General features: G+C 38.5%; 1 protein-coding gene across 2 annotated transcripts in view; it reads left to right on the top strand.

The window, feature by feature from the left end:
• The window catches only part of LOC124170510 (ceramide kinase), a 143,068-nt gene that overhangs the window by 75,861 nt on the left and 41,431 nt on the right, over nt 1-25,776 (top strand). For both annotated transcript variants that reach the window (XM_046549280.1, XM_046549279.1), the window contains exon 3: nt 12,191-12,463. In XM_046549280.1, the coding sequence (XP_046405236.1) occupies nt 12,191-12,463 (273 nt within the window). The remainder of the gene's footprint in view (nt 1-12,190; nt 12,464-25,776) is intronic.

Raw genomic sequence — 25,776 nt, 5'->3', positions numbered from 1 at the left:
CCACAGCGTAGCGCTTACGAATCGATTGGAAAATTCCAAAATGGTCGTACCAGTGTTTAGGCCGTTTTACACGGTATACGGAATTGCGCAATCTGACGTACGTGCGAAGGCGCAATCAAAATTGCGTCGTGTAAAGCGGTGAATTGCTAGAACATATGCGAGAATGCGTGGATGCGAGACGGCAAAATAGCCCCTGTTCTAATTTCGTTCATGCATTCGCGCAATTCCACGCCATTTTAGAAATTAATGCAGCTCTAGCCTGCGCAATTCCGTGCCCCGTGTAAAAACGGCCTTTACGTACGATGTTGGAGCTGGATGACCGTTTACCGCCATGAATGAAGAAAACATATTTTATTCGCACAGCATTCATTCAACCTTCATATATTTTACAAAAGGGCTTTTATTTTTTAAATCAATTCATTTTCATTATTATAACCTTACATTTCGTCTTCTAATCAACAATTTCATTTTCATGATTGATTTGAAGTAATAGTTTTTGGTGAATTGGAGGTCAGCTGGATGAAAAGTGGATTTTTAACTCTTGTTTTGATTTTTTGTCGAGAGCTAGCGGATGGAGGATTTTTTTCAAGTAATGGGGTTGTACATTTTTTCCTCCAATTTTGCTGCTGCAGCACGGGCCAGAGCTAAATCCATATCAAGGGTTTTCATGAATAATTATGATATTAAAAAATGAAATTCAAAGCATTTTTATTTTAGAAGAAAATTTTAAGATGACTTGTTATAGTCGTTCCCAAGCTGAAAAATTTAGTCCCTGTCTCAAGGAATAATTTTGTATTCGACCTACTTACACCAAACTATTTCTAAAACACGTCTAAGCTTCTATTTTTATGAATCCTGATAAGCGTGGTAATTGATGCTATCTACGCCTTGCGATTTAGTTCGGTTGGAGTTGTTTCACATTAGTTGTCTCTGTGCTTGTGGTAATATACTGGCCTCGTCGGGTATTTGTTGTGAAATCACATATTGGTAAATGGGATCAACTGGGGTTGAAAATAATGATATAGGTACTTCTACGCTTGTATTGCACCGAGAAAACTACTTCGGGGATGTATTTGTTACTTACAAAAGTTGTACTCACTATGTATGAATATACCGCGGAGATAAGTGAATGTATCTGAAAACTCACCTTTGGTAAACTCACTGGAAGTGCTCAGAGGGGTACTGTGTAGATGCTTAAGCGAAGAATGAAAGTAACATAATATCTTGGCAAAATTAAGGCTTTCCGCATGTTTTTGTAAAGAGTGAATTCGTAACTTTCCCTCCTCTAATTTATGCGACGAAAAGCGGAGAAAGATTTTTAAAATTTCAGGGTTTAGCTCCTTATAAATACTAAAGCGCCGTGCAGTTTAATGGAAGTTCCATTACTGTGAAATTTTCTAGCTATAACCTTTATTCTTGACATCATAGTTTATCTTGCACATTTCACTCTATAACTTTGCTACATTATATCTTGCTTATCTCACAATGTAACCATTATTTTGCAAGAGGTGACTTTATCCCAATGCATCGCAAGCTTTTCGTTGCTTTATTTAAGCAAAAACTGTATGAAAGCAAGCTAGTGTACAGCTAGGTTTTGCGCTATTAAGAATGCGCTGCAATGCATTATTTTATTAATTTAGTCCTGCAATGTCAATAAATCTCTTTGCATAGAATTTTTTGTGATAAATTTTTCCTCTATTGTCTATTTATTTGTGCTTGCGATTTTAATTGATGATGGCGCATTTTATTTTATGGTACATTTATTTGATTCACTTTTTATAGCAGTGCATTAAAAAAATCAATCATTTCACTGTCAAGTACTTCCATTTCGCTTTCAGAGAGAGGTCGTAAGAAGTACCGCAGAGAAACTTTTATCTCAGATCTTCAATTTTCTTACTCAGCATGTAGGTTGAAGTCCTGTTTTCATGCACAAGCACACTGAGATTCATTAATAAAAGTCTTCGGACGCTCTGATCTCTGTTACTTGCTGGATTCGAGTCAATTTAATCTCTTGGTGTGGCTTGAGAAATCCCTTTCACGTTCCACAGTGTAGATTTTACGCACTTTTTTTGGAAGCCCGCGTTCGCCAAATGGTCTCTTTGTGTTCATGTCTGTTGCCTTACTCTGTTAGCGTATTTCCTTGGTTGTTATTGGATTCATTTTCAAGCCCCTTATTCTGTCTTGTTGAACTGACGTTTTTATAAGCTTAACGATATACATGTCACTCCCCCAATAAGCATTTCTAAGTCGGCAAATGCAGCAAGAGAAAATTAAGGAAATATATCACTGAAGGAGGTTTTTATGTACATTCTTCTATGGGCACCATATAATATAGTGTACAAACATTACATGAAAATTTAATGAATAATATGACAAAACTTTGTAAATTCTACGAAATACGTAGTTTTGCAGATCAAAAACCTGCAATGATAGTCAAGGTATGCATTGAATTCAGTTCTTACAATGTTAACCTTTATGTGCAGTCTTATAGAAATATAAGGTAAGAGTAATATATAATAGAAGTAGAGTATAATAGAAACACATGATATAAGTCATTCATTATTTGCAAGAAATCTCGTGTATTTTGTTCATGGTGGAAATCGTTCTTCAGGGAGTGTGGCATCAAAGTTGATTTCTCAAGCACAGTAATGTTCTTCGACATGCCAGCAGTAGGGATTCGCATAAAATTGGTGAAAGTTCCAAGATTCCGTGCCTCTAACTCTATAAATTGCATCATGCATTCTTAGTTTGAATCGCATGGAGCACTACGCGCTGAGTATGAAATCTCCCTATCTGTATGATTACGTTAATATGCCGAGCTTAACTGAACGATAATGACTTTTATAACTGTAACGTGCCTTAGTAAAACGATCGCTTTCTTTAAGAATGCTACGGAGAGTGGACATAATAGAGCTATATTTATCAACAAGTTTATACGGAACATCTTTTCAAACTAAAAATCAAATATAACGAAGGTTCAATTGAGTGGGTTGGAAGCCAAGGGGTACAAATGATTTCTCTTTTCTATACAGAGTTAATTACAGAAATTAGGTACAGAAAAAAACGAGATCGACGAGATATTTAGTAGTGCATTTTATTTTCCACTCGATGTCTGCACAGAGCTGAGACTCACTCGTATCCCTTGGCTACCAATTTTGGTGCATTGATTCTAACAATAGGGTAGTTTCCTTCATCAAAGAAAACGAAAGTCATTGATTGCGATTCGTTACCCACCATTACTGTATTCATAACATACAAATTATTTCGTTTTAGAAATACCGGTTTAGACGAATGGCAATGGTCCATTTTTATCCTCATTTGAAAAGGGCCAGATTGGCGCCCATGCGATGCCACTCCACGTGACGTCACAGGGACCTAGTTTCTATACGAGAAGATAGGAGTTATACGTCGTCTGAGATTACCAATGCATGCATGAGGCGCAGAGCTCAGGGAAACATGTCTTAATAATCACTTATTAAAACTGGCTAAGGTCGGAAAGTTTTCTTCATTTGATAAGGTATTAATAATCCTTATTTAAGCCAAGCGCTACCAGCCAGCAGGGTACTCAGCTACCCGCTAGCAGCCTGCGTCGTATCAGCGCTCAACTCGCCTCAAGGTCACCTCACAAGGCGACAGCGGGAACCAGAAATACGCCACACGGAGAGATTTCCCGACATTCATACTTACGCGTCGCGTTTTCGCGCGCTAGAAAATTTTCACTTTTCATTTAATCGCGAAAAATAGATATCGTCATTTAAAAATCTAAAATCGTGAAATACGTACTCCAGGAGTAATAATCTTCCGATTTAGGCAATAAAAAAATAATAGGAAACCACCCTATTAACTTCACCTAACTCGGTCGAGAAAAAAATCACTTGTACCCCTTGGCTTCTCACCCCTCGATTGTTTTTTTTAGCATTCAGTTATTCATTTAATTTTGCATTCGACATGGTGGTTTATCATGTCTCATCGAACATAATGGGGTCACTTATTATTCGTAATAAGGAAATCCTTTGTGATTTCGTTTTGACTTGGGTAATATTTCATAGTTTTCATTTACGTCAGGTATTTAGAAGTGTGAATGGGAGAAAGCTTCTTCCTCTAGTTCCACTATCAGGCGAGGCAAACGCTCAAGGTCACAATAATAATTTTATTGCGTAGGTCATAATAGTTTGGATTGCGCATTTATGTTATTGATAAATGGAGCTCATACTCAAGTGCATGTGAGGAAACTCATCAAACACAGTTCACACTGATTGAACTCACGACGCAGTTGCCACTATTGCGACCAGCACGCGAGCAACGGTGACTGGAAAAAAGCTGCCCCCGTGACGCCGGATTAACCTTAGGCAAATATCTACAATGGGTTTTTATTCACCCTGCCTCCATTCCTCAAGTACTCCTGCGCATGCCGAGCCTCCTGTGCGAATCATTTTGGCTCGACCACCCGGGTTCCTCCATCCTCGGAAATATTCCGTCAGTTATGACTCCATCGGTACGGAGAGGTCAATATTAGTGATGGAAAAATGTCGTTCAAAATAGATTTCCCGAGCCATCGATTTTAATCTAAATGAAAAGCTCGAATGTTGAACCAAAAGATAGATCGATCGAAAAAATCGTCTGTTATTAAAAAAATAGTTAGTAAAAAATATTTTTTTATTCGTTTGAAAAAAAAGACTCAAAATACACATTTGAGTAAAGATGAATTCCAAAAAATGTACTTTGAATACATGATTGAATTAATACATCATGTTAAAAATTAAAAAATGCACGCACATTTACCTTTTGGGAGCACCGCTTGTAACTATTCGGCATCTCTAAATTTTTTAAGACAGATCAACTGTTGTGATGCTTCCTAGTTGATCGAGCGCTTTCCTTTCCAATTTAACCGGCCTTAGAGTAAAGTCTTTCACATGGAATGGAGTTAAGTTATCATAGACCGGTTTTGACGTTGCGAGGATCAAACGAAATGGTCATGATCGAAGCTGAAATATCAAGTTTGGATCGAAACTCGGAGACCATAGCTCGAACTTGATTTCCTCGATATTTTACCGTTAAAACTCGATGTACAATTATAAGCGAAACAGTTTTTTCCATCACTAGTCAGTCTGAGAGGTTTTTTTTACCTTGTTGCATAGGTTAAAATCAGAGGTACCCAGCCTTCCCGATGCTGATTGCGAATCCCCTCTAAAAGCAGCTATTCCCCCTTTCCAGCCAGTATATGGTATACATTTTGATATTAGCCCTCTAAATTCATCATCCCCTCCTTCTCAAAGTTATTTTCTATGGCGTAATTACCGCCATAGCCACCCCTCCTGTGGGCGGTCCCGTTTACAATGGTTGTCGATGCGCCTAAATAAGTCTTTATAACTACAGGATCTATTTTATATTTCTTTCCAGTTGGCAAGTGAGTGGCTGACAGTAGTAGAAGATTATTTCATCAGCAGTCTTTTGCCTCGAGCACACCACATTATAGTTTTCGTTGAGAAAGCCGTTCTAATCGTTGGTCTTTGCCCATGCTCTGTTAAAAATACCCCTTCACGAAACTAGACTTTCTCCTCAGCGGAGAGGTATACAAGATATGCCCCGCGTGTGTCCAGTTGTCGTTGTTGCAGTTTCACTGGCTAAGTTGTCTACATACATGGGCACAAGCGGACGTATCGCGTAAAACCCGTAATTATCCACGCTGAATCTTCAACACACCGCGGAAGCCTACACTAAATATACTTATTTATCATGATATAATTTCCATGTAATTAATTGAAGACATAATTAAGGTCCAGACTGAACAATTTTAATTTTCATCGATTTCAGCAACCTTTTTCATGTCGATTGATCTTGGCTTGTAAAGATTTTTTGTATGCTTTTTTGTTATTCACGGATTTCACCGACAGTAGGGTTCAAAGATAACTGTTTCCCGTCCCGTATTTACTATCCCGTCAGTAGGGTTCACTTTCGAATATCGAGAATCGAGGCACGTGAGACGCCAACTATCGGCCGCATTCGGTAGTAGAGCTCCGAGGATACCAAGAAATTATACCATAGGACACCACGTCGAGAAATCATTGGCATTGTTGGGTGTTTTATAATTTCTCTTATTATTTTGTTAATACATATTAAGCTATCGTAACGTCGTAAGTAATATATTTTATGCAGTCTAATTTATGAGTAATGCTTTTTTGTTGCCATTCATTGCTACAAATAATCTATTACTGTGACAGTGTTTTGTAGGTATTAGATAACCAACGTATTATACTATTTCTTATCTACCCTGCCAAGAATAGTTTTTTATCAGAGTCGCGAATTTTTGGTCATTAGCAACCCTTTTTAGTAATCTCCGTGAGCTAGTAGCGGATATTTCAATTTTAATCTATTACTTCCTGAATCTTTATTGCTATTTTTCGTTGCCCCTAGGTATCGTCATACCTTCTCAGAACCAAGAAAACTCTTACGTGAAACTTTCTACTTTATTTTTAGCAGTGGCTAGACGATTCCTCCTTTTACACAAAAGTTATAACCACAACGCTATCCTAGATGCGTAAGCCATATTCGCAAATTATGTCAGCGCCTACTGCGCCGCCATCGGCGATTTTTTTTTGCCATTCACTCGAGGCTGTTGTATACCCCATGGTGTGATGGCACGTACCAAAAATGCCTGTGATCTCTTGGTTTTCGCCTCGGGATAACTATTTATTCGCCAACACATCTGCCGCAAGGCTTTACTACCCCGTAAATCCTTCACCCATAAACATCGAGACACGTGCGAGCGAAAAATACGTGTAGATAAACACCCCGTGGCGTCGCAAAGGAAATGCCAATTGCTGATTTCCGAGACTGGTTTAGATTAATCGTCGCAATTTCCACGTGGTCGTTGCTTGCAAAGTCGTGGCATAAACACGTGAATTGCTGTAGCCCTTGTCGTTGGCTTACTGTTTCAGGCTCAGAAAGGGAAAATTTAACCTATCAGGCCGTTGAAACACCTAGATTTGTGATATGAATTGCGCATAGTAAATGAAAGTATTGAAATAAATGGTATTGCGATTTGGTTAGGATCCTTCAGAGATTGGAAGGTATAAATTAAGTTTAAAAGCGGAAATACATGGCTTAATCTACTTTGCATGATATTTAATCAGTAGTAATATTTTGTTCAAAATTAGCCGAGTTACCATTTTCAATGTCCTTCGATATTTTATGACGCTTATTTCTTTTTTTACGAGCTGTAAGCAGCGAGAGTTGTGCGATGAATGAAACGGGTCGGGAAACATAAGTGATGGGATGTATCCCTTTGGTATTTTTTTCTTGTCAAACGAATGGATCTTACTTTTCTACTAAAAGGTATTTTCTTTCGCAGAAAAGCTTATAGAATTTTGTGCTTAACAGCTTCATTGACGTAACTTGCGTTAATGAAGGTATAGGAAAGCACCAATGCTGGCCCCACAAATGCAAAACTTGTTCATCATTTGTGAGCGCAGATACGAACTGCGGTTCAAGTTTCCCTCTCCCTTCTTATTTAGATTCGCAAAAACCCTCAAAAGAATGGTGAATATTTTTATGTGGATGATTAAGCAATTTTTCCTCCTGCTCATGTATATTTATTGATACGAAGCGGATAAAGACATTAATCCAATGGATCAATTCCCTGAATATATCTTCCCCTACTTTTGACGCCATCTCCTGACCTCTTTCCCTTCACGAAGTTTTGCATCGGGTCTCTCGTTTCTCACTCCTAACTTACCATATAGATTCATATTCATTCCCTTCGATTGGTCGCCTCACGTCACCATGATTTTATTTGGAAGTGCTCAAATTGGGGGTGGGGTACAGGGAGACCGGAGTCCAGGGTGTATGGAATACCCTCCAGGAGAGAGGGGCGTTATCCTGCGTTTAAAATGTTTTAAAATACCCATTTTTTACGCATGATGGACACAAAAATTTCATTTTTATTCTTAACAACGGATGAAAATGAACAATTTTAGTCATTCATGGATACAAAAACTATTAAACTAATGAAATAGAAAATTTTTGATAAAATTTGGGGAGGGCTCACGGTCCCTGTACCCCCCTCTAAATCCACCCCTGATGCTAGGGAACAGTCTTTTATATTTCGTGGGGAAATGAAGTTTTAATCCTCTTTTATCTGTGTTTAACTATAAACTTGCAATCATCATTCCATTTACCTTCGTGAAACGCATCTTTTAAAATGCTTTCGCGTCAACGCCTCGTTCAGTCGGTATGGGGTCACAGAGCGACCCCGAAGGCATGCTGACTTGAGCATTACGGGGAGCGGTTACCAAGCGACCTCGTTCAGCGTCGATATGATATCGCGTGGATTACGAACGCGCCGCGCTTGCGGGCCGCGCCTAGCTTCGGGCGTCCGGCCTGGCGTCGTTGGCGGCGGGGTGGCCCTCACGGCGCCGGTAAGGCGTGCATTGACGCAGTAATGCGGAATGCATTGTCTCCCGCAATCATCCGAGCTTTGTCTTATTCGTAATCACCACGTGTGATTTTATCTCGTACAGTATAGCTATGGGTAATTTCTTATTATTATTAGCTGAAGCATCACGCTAAACTGTTGATCAGGAAAATTCATTCCACTCAAATTAAAGGGCCCTGCCGATGTTCGAGTCCTGGCACGGGGTAACCGATAATTCTGCAATAACAGTCATTTCGAATTATGATCTATCAATTCCAACTTCATGCGCATTGCCTCAATGAGTTACTCGTCTATTAGTCTTTCCTTTTTATGGTTTTCAAGTTTAACTATTGTAAAATGTTAAATGTTGCAATGTTATGTGCAAAATATAATGGAATGAAACGAAAGAAAAAGACGTAAAACATTATGAAATTGCTACTTGCACTGAAAAAAGTAAAAAAATGAAAATAGCTAGAAATATTTAAAAAATCACAGAGAAAAGGTAAAGATAACATTGCACCCACAGCACAGACAAACGCGCACAATAATAATTGAATGGCTTACTGGTTGGTTGGGGTGAACATGGTTTACCGCGATAGGTTGTAACGCGCCCGCGGCGCGTCAAATAATAAGAATCTCCCAATATGTTCATAGGAATTGTGAAACAGAGGTCGACTCACAACAGAAATGTTTATTCTTGCTCTTATATGCTCTTATCGTGGCTTATGTTCGCACGAAGCGTGTCAATAATTTATCCCAATAATGAAAGCTGTGTGAATTGTAATTGCAACTGACAGTATCTATGGTCTTCTTCGTAAACATCGCAGGTGATTTTATGTCATACAATATATCTGGGAGTATCGTAAGGGCTCTTTGGAAGCACCTCGGTAGTGAAGTTAAGAAAATGGTTTTATTTTCTAGATAAACATAATTGGAGTACGCTGACACCATTTAGCTTCCCAATGGGGATTTAAGCTGTATAGTGCGAAGTATCGTATGAGCAGAACAGCGACATTGTTTTACGTAAATCCATGTTATGAGTGCATTCCAATTACTCTTATGGGAATTATCAATTAGTACGTGACCAAACATCAGGCTTCATATTTTAAGTATTACCTTCCTAGGGCGTCATATTTTTGTTTAATATTCTCTATAAGGCATTATAATAAGTTTATAATTATTTTTGGCTTTCATAGGCTGTTGAATTGATAATTATGACTTAAATTCCTCTTGGCAAAGTTAAATATCCATTTTACAGTTAAAAAGGCTAAAAAATTTGAGTGAAAGAATAAAATGTGTGCATTCGAATTTTTAATCACAAGAGCCCAAATAGGATTGATGACTCGAGACTCTACTGTTATCGAACTAGAAATATATAATTATCCTACGTATTGCTTCAAAATTATGAAAATATAGCCATTTTGTTAATAACTAGTAAAGAAAAACCTTGAAATATTGTTTGATAAAATTTATTCAGTATATGTATTCAAATTCATGTTATAAAAAATTTATGTGACAAAATGTAGTGTAAAATATTTTAAATAAAAGAAGTTATTTGCAAAAATATGACCTTTTATAATTATCGATACAGCAAAAAATCTTGCGAGACCAATGTATGGAGTATGAATATTATTTTCCTTTTAATTGCGAATATGGCATTGGTGTTATATTTTTTGAATCCATGCGCCTATGAACCTATAATAAGCATTATTTATTTTCTCATTTTAATAATAAATACAGTGGTTAATTTTAATCCGAATACCCAGCCTTATCTCCCTATTCTATGCTAAACCTGCGTTGATTAAGTGAAGATAGCCTTGAAGATCGTAGTAGAATGTCAATTCTTACGCAAGAAGCCTTGCTTCCGACCCAGCTTCTTTGCTCAATACATTTACTATACAATAACAAAGACTGAGTATGGCAATTCCTCCCCAAGACTCCTTTGCCTCGCTTTATCGACTCACATTCACAGCTGGCCTTGCCTCCTCGCTCCATACCTGCCCTGTAATCGTGAAAATATTTTTGCAGCAAACGCGAGGGTTTTACAATTAATTATTTTCAGGTGAAGCATCATAGGATATATATTTTATTCATAAAGTGTGTAATTGTGTAATTCTAACTAGTATGTGTATCGGAAATTATTACTATATATGCCTCAGTGACTACTTCAAACAACTATGGCTGTCAAAGTCGTATAATAGCTTCAGTATTGTTCAGTTTGCGCATTTGCATATATATTACTCTTAAACGTATACTTTGCAGATCTTTGCTTCAATAGCTTAATATAGCTCCGATTTTCTCGGAAACTTGACTTTCGTGCGGAGTTAAGTCCGGTTTTTAAACATTTTCTCTTCGTTTTTCTCCGTAGATAGCTCTTTCAAATAATTGTTCTTAATATAGTACTGAGGAAATTTACGTCTCAAGTGTGATAGTCAATGATAGTCTAGTGGATAAAACCCGATCAATAGGTCCCGGGGACAAATTTAAGCAAAGCCCTCGAGTGTCCCGAAATATTATGCTGATGCAATGTGCAGTGCAGCCTCGGGAGAGGAAAACCCCTATGATGGGTATGTAGCCTCCTGTGGCTTAGTCAGGGGTGGCCTTTACCCTCATCCTAGGAGTGTGCCAATCATTTTCAAGTGAGGGTATCCGGTTTTGTAGACGATATTAAAATATACCTACGTTTGTACTGGAGCATACCTGTATATTCCTGGGAACTCTGTTACTCAGACGAAAATATGAGCACCCAGACGAGAAGAAAAATGCCTCTCGGCCGTAGGTGGATTCTGGAATTCACCCTTCTTTTCTGGCGGCTCGATTTCCTTTCCGAGTGCTCCAGTGTATTTCTAGGTGCTTGGGTACCCTCTGTATACTTCTCCTGTTTTCGATTACATTTGCCACTCCCCTATCTTACCTAACTTACCTTCAGCTTGAAGCAGTGGACGAGAAAAGTCCCTATATGTCCTTCAGCCCAATTTAAGGGAGATTCGTTTTGGTTTATGTGTCGTGGACGGCCGCATCGCTGTACGAGCGCTTTGGTCGTACGGAGGTACGTTCTGGTTTGCTGGTATTCCCCGAAGATATACGTGAGTTATGATCATGTTCAAATAACTTTGCGACTGGCCCAGTCGTGCAAGCTCGGAATGTTTAGATCGGCGTCGCGGCAAGAGGTGGGACCTACGACACTAGGGATGTGGAATGGGGAGAGAGAGACGTGGGCACTGCCATGTTTTCTCAAAAATACATCGAAAATCGAAGCGAAAGATTGTGTCAAAAACCCTCTTCCCATTTGGCAACACAGCTAAATAACTCACGAAGTGTACACCACGGAGATCTGAAATTGAATTTCCCTGAGGCTAGGCTCCTCCTGTCGTATTTTGGTTGATTTTCAGCGAATCACGTTACCTCCGTCATCACCCCCTAAAAAAACCTGACTCTCAGTCGCAAGTATTTTTTAAATGAATTCCAGCTAAACTGCCTCAGCTGGCAGAAGTTGGAATTTTATTTAGAACTATAGAACGAGAACAGAGTTTTAATGGTCATGGTTGACGATAAATAACCTTCACAGTAGGAAATGTAGCCCTGGTCGTAGCGCATGTAAATGTAGCGCATGTTCTCTGATAAATTCTGTGCATTTTGGTACCTCATTTGTGGAGTAAGTTGAGAAAAAGGTATCTATACAGTAGAAATAATATAGAAGATTGGAATACGGTTCTATATCATATCCTGACGTAGTGGTGCCGGATTTACTCACGTTTTTGCCTCTCTTTCACCTAGGCATGACTTGGCGGCCCCGGCGGCTCCTCGTCGTGGTGAATCCGGTGGGTGGTCGGCGTAAGGGCGTCAAAGTGTTGGAGCAGCATCTGCAGCCGATGCTCACGCTGGCGGACATCGGAGCGACGGTGCTGGTGACGCAGCGGCCGGGACACGCTCGCGACCTCATCCTCAACGGCACGTCGTGGCCAGTGCCAGGTCCAGGGCCCGGGCGGGAGCAGCCAGACGCCCCTGCCTCACCGCCCCTGTCTCACGAGGGCCCCGACGCCACGGCAGGTGAGTCTCTCCCATTTAACTGGCGTGACCCTCAAGCACTGTGATGGGTAAGCTTCGGCCTGGTGGCCAAATGTGCCCCCTGAAATATTATATCCGTCCCGCGCAGCAAATTTTCTTAATCTGGCAAATTATAAGAATACAGACTATGAAAGAAATTAATAGTTTCCTCTGTTTTCTTTCTTTTTTTATATCAGGAACAATGCACACTTTTACTTACCCTTAACATCGTCATTGCTGGTCAACAATCCGGAGATAGGTTTGACGCAGCTCTCCACTCAATTCTCCTGACTTATCCTAGATTATCGAATGTTGTAAGAGAGGCTACTCTCTGTTTTCAGATCCCAGTTCGATCCTAATTACGGGAAACTTTTGGAAATAGTCACGGTTTTATTCATCATTTTCAATTATAGCTCATTGAATATGATAATAATTCATTCTTCTTCACAATCTTTTAGTAATTAATAGAAATTATTATCACAGAATAGATAAAACTGTGTAGGCTGTACCTCACCTTACCGATTAGGCCATTCAAACCTCAGAAGGTTTTTGACCTCGTCAACAGTGTCTCGTCACCTCTCTCGATCCTGCATCCAATCAACTTTTGCTCCAACTCTACTTATTTATTTTATGATTTGGACTTCCACCCCAGTCGTGGCAATGCCAAAGGTCGTATTATTATCATTGTGGAATGTTCTCTCTTCAATACATGGCCTGCCCACCTTAGTCTTCTTCTATTGATTTGTGCTACTATATCTGGGTCTTTATAAAGCTCTCGTAGTTCTTTGTTACTTCGGATCCTCCTCATTCCATCATCATTTATAGGACCAAATTTAGAATACTCTAAGATTTTTTTTCAGCATGCTTTAGCATATTTCTGACCCATACTAGACTACAGCTTGTATGATGGTTCCATAGATCAGTAAACATCCTGAAATTGGTTTGACACAGTTCTCCATTCCTCTTTCGTATCCGCTAGCCTTTTCACACCAACGTAATTCTTCTCTTTTATATCATTTATAACCTGTCCTATGTAACTTATTCGGGGCCGTCCCTTGCCCTTCCTCCCTTCCACCGGTCATTCTACAATTGTTATCATGTGGCATTCATGCCTTACAATGTGGCCAACTAAGTTGTCCTGTCTTCTCCTAAGGTTTTTAAGAGGACTTCTATTTCCTCCACTCTTCCTAGCACGTCTTCATTACTTACTCTGTCGATTCATTTTATCTTCAACATTCTTCGGTAGCACCACATTTCGAATGCTTCCTATCTTGACGTCTTTGCTGCTTTCACTGTCCAAGCCTAGCTTTCTTAGATAAAAATGCTCCATATATTGCGTGTGATGAATTGCCTCCTCACATCTCCATTAGCCCTGAAAATTTCGTAACGTTAGAAAAAGTTTTAAGGGAGTTATGCGTTACGACAAAGGAAAAATATGACCGTTGGTGCGAAAGATAAGCGTCCTCTTAACTTAGAACATTGTGAGTGGGTTGTGGGCTTTACGGCCGACTGGATGCGCGGAGGTACCAAATAGATTATTCGGATTAACGCAAATAACTCTGATCACTTTCGAACGTTATTATAATTGTGGACTGTATACTGTTTAAATCAAAGTCGAGCCGGGCCGGTGGCATACCACTCACCGCTGCTGTTGTTCCCGTCGGGGGCGCGACATGGCTCCTTCTCCTGGGGTTGCTCATACGCTTGCAAAGTTCACTGGACGACTGCCTATTCACTCCCATTCTCGGAGTGACAAACCAAAAACAAAACCAAAACGAAAACCCGACAATTCGTGGTATCGCCAACAGGTGGCGAGGCTCGACTTTTTCTGGGAAATTCACAACCAAACAAACTCACTTACACGCGATTTGCCAAAAAAACTATTACCTGTAGCGGAAACCGAACGGCGGACCATGGAAATTGATGGAGATGTTCAGTTTACAGTAGCAAGTAGCAGGATTTGAACAGCAATTTACAATTTTCATTTTGACGGACCACTGGTTTGGATGGCTGATGCGCAGACCATTACCTTCTGTCACTCCTTTCATTCCAGTGGCAATCTCACTGGCCAAGGAAGCTCGATGTAAACACGCACCGTTTTCTCAACCGTAAAATCCCAGAGTTAACGCCGCATGGAGCAATCGTAAAATCTTGACGTCAACAAAGAGCTCCCTTCAATCCACGTCAAATTCCTGCAATGCTGAGAAACCTGGATAGCCTTCTGGACTGTGGTATAGCGTATAATATTTTTAATAATATATTCTAGCATTTCAATGCCAATAATGTATTTGATAAGAATACTCTTCAAAATTTTGGTTAATATTAGGGGTGTTGTACTCTTACTCAGGTCCTAATGTATTTCATGAATTGGTAAAATATTTTTTGGCAAATAAACCACGTTCAGTAATAAGCGGCTAAATATGGAGGACAGAATGAAGTGGAAAACTGGTTAAAATTTCAAGAGCTGTGGAAGTTACTATTCATTGAAAAATTACGTCACTTCTTCTAAGATCCAGAGAAGGTAATTATGTGTGAGATAAGGGAATGGTGACGTGACTGCGTAGTTATGCAATTTAGAAGGGAGAAGGATCTCTCTGGTAGACTATTTTCCCTGCGTTTCCGCTGTAATTACGTAATTTGTCTTCTGGAAAAGTATGCAGGGACCTATCCATACATATTTATTAAGAAGGCTTATTCCTCTCACTCAACCGGTCTTATTTTGTCTTTTTTTTGGTTGGCGCGTTACTCTATTAAAACTTACTCTTTCATCATACATTTTTGAGAATAGTAGTGAGTTGACTTTTGTAAACGTTTTACAGCTTTTCAAATATAAAATATTGGGACCTGAGAAAATACTAGCAATAAATCGAATTTTTCGTACATGAGATACGGGAAAATATTAGACGATGTCTTCTATATTCATCCTGAAAATTATATGAAAATAGCGTAAATTTTAAAGCGAGTTCTCCATCACCAAAAAGTACCGCTCTAGCGGTTGATAATACCTTTTTAGACCTCTAATATTAACCCTTTTACTACCAGCCCATTTCAGGTGAGATGTGCGAAGACTGCCTAGGCTATTTTCCGCAAGTTGCAACATTTCAGATTTAAAAAAATTCAGCGACTTAATTTAATTTAATTCGTATAGATTTAAGTATAGATTTTTTAGACGTAAGTATACATTTTTTCCCAATTCTTAAGATATATTTTCATCTTATAACCAAAGATAGATTATGGGGGTTTACTAAAATTGCAGTCGTTGAAAAGGCCAAATCACGAAAAAAAAAGTGATATAAGTCGGGCCGATAAATCGGCCCATGGAAGTTTTCGCGCAACCAGCGAGGACCGATATATCGGCCCGTTGCCAGTAAAAGGGTTAAAATAAGTATAACCAACTGAACGTAAGGGTCAAGTGATCCTAGTATCTCTAGTGACCGAGATAAATCGTATTCGCATCAAGGTCTGCAGAAACCAACCCTCTTCATCCAAAGACTATTTGGGCTCATTTTTGCGCTTATTTACCGTTGATATGTTTCGTACGGTGTCAGTAACAATAGATTCTTCTTCAGTTCATGCACGGTCATCCTAATTTCTGGGGTACAGTTTTTTTTAAAGGATTAAGTGTGTCACTGATGCGTGGTTTTCCGCGGCGTTGTCTAGATGATGTCTCCATGCTTCTGGGTTTCACCGCGTGGATTTTTCTTTGCGACGATAGTTTCTCCGGTATTCCAACCGGCTTCTTCAGGTCGACAGTCAGGTTCAACCGGCGTCTTCAGGTCGACCTGAAGACGCCGGTTGGAATACCGGAGAAACTGTTGTCGCAAAGAAAATCCACGCGGTGAAACCCAGAAGCATGGAGACGTTAAGTGTGTCATTTCTTTTGAGGTTAAGTTGTGCTATTGACACGGAAGAATTATCGAACGGATAAGAAATTGGATAAAGTGCGCAACCAGAGACCACAAGAGCTATTTATCTCTTGTCCTCAAGTGACCAACCGGTTCTTACAGTTTCTGTATTGGGAACTCCCCAAAAATTCCCCACGAAATTCGCAAACAGGTTTCGTATTTTATTTTTCTCAGAGTTTCTTTGATACGCGATCTTTTCTCTGTGGCAAGGTGTGTGTGTGTGCCAAAGTTAGAATTACAGCGTGAAATTAGGCTTAAGGTCAAGAGCAACGCATATCCGAAAAGGCAGTTATCTCCTGGTCAAAAGTGGCTCACCACCAGGTTCTGCCAATAACTTTAGTGGAAGCAGTGAGACTATTTTTTATTTAGGTCGTTTTATATTTCGCCAGTACCAGGCTATTGAATAATATTTCTGTGATAATTTAACGAATTTATTTACCACTGAGTAATGCAAAAAAATTTCATGCGTTTAATGTATCAGTTTTGCGTCAGTGGGCAGTGTTAAGATGTTTAAATCAATGGATGCATCCATTGATTTTAAAACATCCAAAATAAGGAGTCTAATAATTTGCAAAGTTAAATGCTTTCATTGTTAAGCTAATGCTTTTTCAATCTTTATTCGTGGACCTTTGAGCCATTTTAACAAGGCAAACTTAATTTGAGTTCAATTACCACATTCATTAACTAATGCTGAAAAAGTAATGCGGTGGCGTGCGTACGTTTTATGTTTTTATCATTTTTCTTATAATATTGAAGAATTCGTATCAGTTTTTACCGTAACAACATTAATATCTTTTTATAATCAAAATTATGTGTCTGGTAAAACCTGTAGTAAATCTGGAAAACCTTCAAACCTGTAATTAAGCACCTTCAAACCTATGATCTGTTCGGTTACCCGATTATGCTATGTCAAATTTATTATTTAATTTGAAGGGCATGATTTTTTTAAATAAAAAGTAAAGACTTGGAAATGTCGCTATTAATAGAGGTATACTACCTATTAGTCGTGACGGATTGTTAATCATTTATTTGAATAGTACATGTCAGTTAATAAGTGCAGGGACTTTCAATCAAAAGACTAAGAAAAATGAATATTCTTAGATCCGGCGCGTTAAATGGTTTGCTTGAGCTATCCTCGCTCAACTGCTTAGGTCTAAAATTGCATAAATAACGCGTTGCTATATTATTTACCTCAGTGTCTCTCTCATATCTTCCTTTCTCAAATGTTTCTTTCTCCAGTGTTCTTTCACTCGATGATTATTGAACCGGTTTATGTCGGTTGATAATTCGTTTATTACCTTGCATGGGTGGTATCTTGAAGTTACCATTTGCCCCTCTTGAGTGATAAATAGTCAAAGTCATTGCATTGAAAAATTGAACTCGATTCCACAAACATTCGGATATGAGAAAGTATGACGAATTTTTAACTTGCTAGTCTAAAATGCTGATGACGGTAATGTAGTCCAAGGTGATACTTTCGTTCCAAAGAAAAACCTCACTGTGTTTCTTGTATCGCAACTAGCTTGTTTCTCTTTTATGCCCTTAGTGGCAGTGGTTCTTCCTCTTGCGTGACCGCTTCCTCATCAAAATTCAGTGCCTTTCATTTTGAGCTTGCTGCGGCTATAAACTACCATTGTAACTGAAATAGTCTTGGTTGAGCTCATCGTGACCGCAAGTGATTGTGCTAATTAACTCTTCTTATGGCAGAAATGTAAAAAAAATACTGCTCTCTGCCGCTGCAAAATGTGCTCTTTCGTGATTTCTCCTACTTTTTCCACGTGATGGCGGTACGTGTCCTTAGTAACTAAGAGATTTCTGTCATTATTTCCTGATTCTGTGTAGAAATGATGCCTGGGATAATCCTTGGCAGTGGTCTGTTTTTCAGCATGTTATTATAACTCAAAATATTTCGATCTTATTGAAAAGAAGCTATTGATGATTTTTTACGACATCTTTAGTCGTAAAAAATCTCTCATTAGCGCTGGTCCGATCGAATTTTTGTCTTTCCATCAATTTCAATTTCATATTAAGCCAATGTAGTTTTTTTTGATGAATTATGTTGTTTAAATTCCCCGGGATTGAATTTAGTCTGAAATATCTTCTGTAAAAAATTCTATATTTAGATTTGTGAAAGTGGAGGTAGCCAACTAAATAAGACGAAATATCGGATGCTGAATTTATTTGTTAAGATCTAATTTGATAAGTTAATACACGGGCAATATTCCTCGAAGGCGATGTTTCAGTTTTTTCACATTAAATTCTGAAACCTGAATTAAGATTCGTTGTGGTCGGCAGTGTGGATTATAGTTTTTCAGACACTGAAATTCGTTTTTAAATGCTTCTCAGGAGTTGGAAATAAGAGGGAGTATGTGGCTGAATTTAGCATAGATGCTCAGATATAAGTTTCCGGAAAGTTCTCTGAAGACTGATAGCTTGTTGGGTGAGGAAAATAACAGAATCAACCTTTTTAATCTCTTGTTTATGAGTGTTTTATTCCTTTTAACGGATCCGGTTTATACATATGCTCTCCGTCATTTTATTCTCAAGTGTGTTCCTTGGAAATATTGTAAAACTTGGAATCCAGTCGTTGAGAAAATGAATTTTAAATGCAGTTTTTACGTAATGTTTTGATTACCATTATAATAAAGCCGTAATATATCTCAATTTTAATCCTCTTTTCTATTTTACAATTTTATCTGTGAGGCAGCGCGGAATTATGAATGTAAGATTATCTTCGAGTGTAATTTTTACATCTCTCAAATAATGGGAATTCCTTTGCTGTTGTTCTTTCCTGATAATTTCTACGATTCTTGCTAATTAGTCAATTCATAATTAATGTAATATTTTAATTAATTAGGTGCTACGTTATTGGACCCTGTTTATGTATTTATCTACCAAATTGTGTATCATCATCTTCCTCTCTCATCTATGCCCATGTTTATTGTAAAGTGGAATTGTATGTAATTGTGTTTCTGCGAGTTAAGCCTTAATATATGGACTGAGGTCTCACGATTTTCATGGCTGAGTTCTGTTAGGAGGACGCGATAGATGATGATGTATGATCTTTTTCAGCGTCTCCCATGCCACCCTCATTGATACCTTCGGCACTGCTTACGGTCCAAATAATATTATCTGCATGCCTTTTCCCGAATAGAGTATCAGGATCACCTCTTAAATCGATATTCTTACATGAAATGTCACGAAAAAAAATTCCCTGGACCGGGAATCGAATCAGAGAACCTTTGCTTTCCAATGTAACCTGGATAGCGTAGTGGTCTGCGCAGTGACCCAAAAAGCCAAAGGTCCGTGGTTCAATCCCCGGTCTAGGGGAATTTTGTTCTCGTGGCAATTCATTCTCATCAAAAATTTCACCGCCGTTCGCGCGGCAGGCTTTGAAATATTACACTCTTAAATCGACGTCAAATTATGTGTATCCTAGTGTAAATATTATTTCTAATGAAGTTATTGCCCGTCTATGTAACTGCTTCAGTATGAATTAGGATCTGAAATTGGCGCTTTGCCAATATTTACCGGCAAGCTTATGAAGATGGGTTGAGATTACGATCAGCACTAAACTATCATCGGGTGACATTTCACATCTTAGCCGCTGTTTCTCTTACGGATCCCGTCCCTACTGCAGTGGTGTTTGCCTGAAGTTTTATGTACTTTTCTCATAGAGGACAACGAAAAAAACACCGAGAGCCAATGGTCAGGAAATTAGTGTTTCGGTAGACAAACGTCCTCCCATGTAGGGCGTGTGTGTCCGTGGGGAATCTTGCCGTATTTAACATCCGCTTAAGGGAAATTTATGGCTAAAGTCACGTTCGATCCTCATACCCGAGGTAGAAGAAACATCTTTTCCGTCCTTGAGCTGCGATAAAGCTCCTGAAAAAAACACCCTTGCGATACTGAAAATAAATCCTTGACCCAAAATGTTGATGATATACGTGGCAATTGCACGTTATTGTTCTGTGTTTATGTAGCGGAAGTAGTTTTATAATGATCTATTGATATGAGACTCTAGGATTGATGAGAAAATCGCTTTACGGCGCGCAACGTATATTTTGAGAATGACGGCGTTAAATTGATTAGATTCCCTGGCATATTTGGACGTAAAAAAGGAATTTTACCTAGTATGCAATGCTTTAACGGCCATAAAGGCTGTTTCCGCTAGGATTTCCTCATTACGAAAAGTTATGATCATATTCTTCTTTCGTTATCCAGACACCTGTAGCAATATCCTTAGCCATAAAGTGATTGGTATAGTTGTATTTTAGACGCTTTGGGACACTTTACCATACCAAATGGACATCCCAAATATTTCTTTCAAGTGAATGCCGTATTGTTAAGACCACGAGCCACAGTTAACAAGAATTACTATACATCATGTGAATCCTATAAATTTTGTATAATGTTAGTTAAATAAAATATTGCAATGTTTCATTCAACATACAATGTTGGGCACTTGGGAATGCTGTTGTAACAACGAAACGCGCCATGCTCAAATAAATCCATTGGAAATAATGCAATTTTTCATTTAATTGATCATAATATTCACTCGGGTGTTGACATGGTTTTCGTATAATGTGTTGTTTTAATTAGATGTAATATCTTATACATCTTCTATCAGTTTCAGGACTGGTTCGGAAGGGAGATGAAAGAAAACTAGTGCCTTCATCTGAAGGCAGCGCGAGCTTCATTCAGCGAACCCTGTTTTTAATTGCTCCCAGATTAAAGAAAGCAGCAAAATGACTTTATTGTTCCTAGAAAGTCATAAAATGAGTTCCAAGTAGGCTTCCGCGGAGATCATGACGGTAGGCAGCAATTCTTCCGGGTTTTCTTCCGCGTTTATCCATTTGTACTGAACAATATTTCGCCAACGTTCCAGTTGGCTTCCTCACGTCACTTCATTGTCCAGTAAAAATAGATAAACGCGGAAGAAAACCTAGAAGAATCGCTGCCTACCATCATGCAATGAAAGTGGAATCAAACCTTTTGACCTCGTGGGGTTGCGCTCCCGAAGTCAGTCAAGGGAATTTTTCATCTCACATCATCTGAAGGGACTGGAATTTGGAATGGAATAAAGGGATATATGTAATGGTGTATGTGAAGTATCCTTTAGAATTAGGATAGATTCGGAAGGATGAGAAAAGGAGAATCTCGTGCCGTCATTGGGTCGGTGTGAGCTACCACGAGCGAAACTTGGAAGTTATTGTTTCTGGAGAAAGGGAGAACTACCCAGCTGGGAGGGATGGCTCGAATATTTTTCCCGAGATAGGTCATCAAGTACTGTCTTGGTAGGCTACTCGTGTTTCCCAATGCATAATTTTTTACATTGCTCAGGTGAAGAAAAATTTTGTAGCTTATGGAATATTAACACTGATTTGAAAAACATAAGGGAAGTTGAGCCATTACCTTAGAAACATGGCTGACAGAAAATGTACGCCCCGCACCTCCCAACTTCTTTCTTAGAAAATGTTTGCTGTAGTGATGTCAGCTGGGCGGCAATGTCAACAATCACCTGGTGATGGACCTGAGTTATGTGCGCCGGGTAAACAGGAGAGAATGATTCAACCCAGAGCTTGACGATCGTTGGATGCCCATCATTCTCATTTGATCATTTTACAATTTCGACGTTTTTCTTAATTCGCTTAGTTGTTTGTTTTTCATCTTGTCAGGTTAATATCTTGCGACTCAATTTTTTAACCCACTTTCCGATTAGCTATATAGCTGAAATTTACAGAATAACTCAGAATTATATGACAATGCATTATTTTAACACTTTTATAGTGATTGGGACTGAGGAAGGAGATCGTTTGTTGTGGTGCTGTGAGGAAGAAATTGATCGATTTTATCTAAATCTAAATCGAAGAAAAATAATATAACAATATAATAATTAATATTTTATAGAAAAACGTTTTACTCGCGAAGTAAAAAGAATAAAATAAATTTTCTATGAACCTGACAGAGTCTCTCAAAAGATTGCTTCATTTATAACGAGAAACGTTTGGCGCAGGTTCCATTGTTACACTCAGTTTATTCTTAGCATCAATTAAAATTTCATTATAGTGGAACATGCGCCCAACATTTTTCGTTATATATAAAGCAATGTATTTAGAGACTGTCAGGCTTTTATAAAATTTATTTTACTCTTTTTAATTCGTGATTAACACTTTGATCTTTTATAAAATTTATTTTTGTTCTGTAATTATAAGTTTATATTTTTCTTCTTTTTTCGTATCACCTTGTTTGTAAATTTTTATTTTGTTACTGCCTCTTTTGTCTGTTTCACCTTCTTTACCAATTCCAATGGCATTGCAAGATTTGACCCGAGCAAGACGACAAACAACAAAACGAGTTAATAAAGACGTAAAAATAACATCATTAACGCTTATGCCTGATAGTAAAAGTTCTTACCTGTTAAATGATTTCTTGAGAAATTTCTTCTTTGTTTTTTTATAAAAAATTTTCTTGTATCATAGTAAAAAAATTTTTAGATATCGAAAAAATTTCAACGCTTATTCCGCAATGTATTTCCTGCTGAGTTCTGTTTGGAAGCTACGGACGCCCTCGATCTTTAAAACCATATAATAATATAATAATTGGTATTTCGTCTAATCGTCACTTTGACTAATACCCATATTCATGGGGAATTGATAATAAATTACTTTGCTCTCAAAGTAATTAATAATCCAAAATAATTAATAGTCTGCTGTCAATATCAAATAATATATATGGAAACAAAACGAATGGTAAAAACTAATGGAGCCAAAGAATCCAATGTTGAAGCAATAGATAAGGCTATAACAGTCCATCTCTTCTAAGATATTCAGGTGACACGAAAAGTGATTTTTTTGCAAATAACTTCTGGGGCTGGTTTTTTTTAAAATTATGAATAAATGTTTACCCCCTGTTAACCTTTCACTTCGCAGACCCATGCATCATGCTTACCTAAATCCTAATGAGAAGCGTTCTCGCAATGCTCACATAAAAATGTTGAGGTAAATTAAGTTGAGGGCTGAAATGACCAGTCCTGTGCTGTAGGTATTCCTTGGGGTACGCGCTGAACTCAGCATGCGGGGAATATGGGCTCCCTTGACCGTGAAATCAACGGTCGGTGGGCGCTGCGTCGTACCTTAAAGCCTCAACTGTCTCCCCATCGATTTAGTTTCCCGCCGTATAGCGCGACGGCGGATTCCTATCCGGACGAAAGCTTTCAAGGTGGGACGAGGTCATATGTTGTGAGGAAGCTAACCGTGCGGAAAGCAATAGCTTCAGGTTGATGTGCCCCGCTACGTGCTATTAAGGAAGATTGATGTTTTAAAACTCAATTAGATTCTATAGAAATACATGTAAGCCGATGAGTGTATTTTTCAGTCTATACTTCTCCTAACGGTGTTCCTCCTGGCTATCAGTGTGAATAAACTATAATCTCTCTTCCTCACCTGTTTTCAAATGTGCTATTAACACTCATCATCTTAGCGAAGCCATAATGTGAAACTGTAACCAATTGGTTGAGAAAAAATATTTAAAAAGTATACTAATTTTACCAGTTATTCAAGTGAAGGTGAACAAGCACGTGGATAGCGACCTTATAAATATTAAATATAGACGGTTAATTATAAGAAACCTAAAATCATAAGATTTCCTTGCTCTGCAATCACAGTGAGCTATGAATGAGGCAGATTTGTTGCGAAAAGTCCATGTATGACACTTTCAAACCATGATAAAATCTCCGTGAATCCCAAAGAAGTCCAAGGAGAATTCTTCATCCAAGAACTTTTCTTCATTCTTTTAGTAAGCTACTTGATATCAATTGAGTAAAAACAATATGCGTGGTACGAATCACATTTCATTAAAATTTTCGGTCATCGAATCCGGTTATTTTTTATCAAGTAGCTTATAAAAAATAACCGGAGCAGACTGTTGCCAATACTTGTACATGTGAAAAAAATGGCTTTTTATTTCTTACAATAGCTATGATCACGTCTCTTTTCTAAGCTCATACATTAATTGACTTAAGACATAGTTTCGAAATGGTGAAACCTTGTAGACTTTGTAGGAATCCATTTTGAAGATAATAAGAAGTGGGTAAATTCAAAAGGGTAAAAAACACGAATGTCAATCGTTTATAGGTAAGCATTATAATTCTGGTCATGTTTAATTTATATCAATCGAAGCGCAAGTGAAAACTCTTAAATGCGGATGATAAGCCTACGCCCAGCCGTACCTAGTCGGAACTGGAGGAAGCTTTCTAAAGTTTATAGGTTTTAGCCGTGGTAGAAATGTACCATCACCAAAAATGATTACCTTACCGGAGAAATGTTTACCATGTCTCGTGTTCGAATCACGGTGAAACCTTTTGATACATGAAAAAGATTTGTAGCGGTGCGATTTCTTGATTCTTGCTGCATCGTAGAAAATCGCGGGTGGGTAAGTGGTAGGAATTTGCCTTCTACCCTGGGTGCTTGAATGCTGCAACGGTTCCTCTCTCACCTATACTGCGTAATCCTCTCAATGAAACACCGATGGGTTTGTCGCGTGATCTTTAAAAATGTACTCTCTAGATAGCGTCTGAGTCATAAAGGAGTCCTCTATTGTTACAAAAAGCCCACGTATGACGTGATTTGTACCTAAGTTCTGCCTACTTCCTTCGGAGGATTGTAGCCTATAATAATGAAACAATGACTCTAACTGTCTATTCAACGCCTGAGCACCGCCCTCATTGTAAGCACGTGGGGAGCACTCGGTGATTGTGGGAGAATCATTGGCATAGGATGTGTTTTTCCAAGGGGTAGAATGGATCCATTCATATGTCTTTGGGACGTGAAGCAGGGATAGTTACGCATCCGTTGGATATTTACGTCTTTTTGGTGGCGTGATCTCATGGCGTTTAGGACTTCGATTTGTTCTGGGGAAATACTGGTGGGAGGATGAAATTTTCTATCGGACTCGGCCATCGCTCAAGCTTTGAACGATTGTTTTTATGCCTTTTCTTCGCAGCTATGGTTTTTCACGGATAGTCTATATTAGGTTTCCTTATCTTTAAGATTTATTTGAGTAGTAACTTTTCAGGAACGTAAGGTGGCGCTAACGAACTGCGAACTTGAACGAATTTTCTGTAAATGGCTTTGATGGCCGCTATTACGTTAAGAATATGATATTATACCAGGTATGCTTGTGTTTCATTGAACCAAGTGAAGTCTGAGAACGTTCTCTCTATTCAGTAATGTAACACAATTAGTATCTTACGACCATGCAGCAGTTCACAATTATTGCCATCGTAAAAATCATTTGAATACCAGGAATCGAAACATGAGCGTTTGGCCTTAAAACTAGCTCTTTGATGTCACTGGTAACGTCAGGCTTAACTGTGTGAACCTTTACACTATGCAATAAAAAATAACTTTG

The sequence above is a fragment of the Ischnura elegans genome, chromosome X, assembly GCF_921293095.1.
Source record: "Ischnura elegans chromosome X, ioIscEleg1.1, whole genome shotgun sequence".
Lineage (NCBI taxonomy): Eukaryota > Metazoa > Arthropoda > Insecta > Odonata > Coenagrionidae > Ischnura > Ischnura elegans.
The sequence above is the reverse complement of the archived record's forward strand: the minus strand, read 5'-3'. Positions and strand labels throughout refer to the sequence as shown.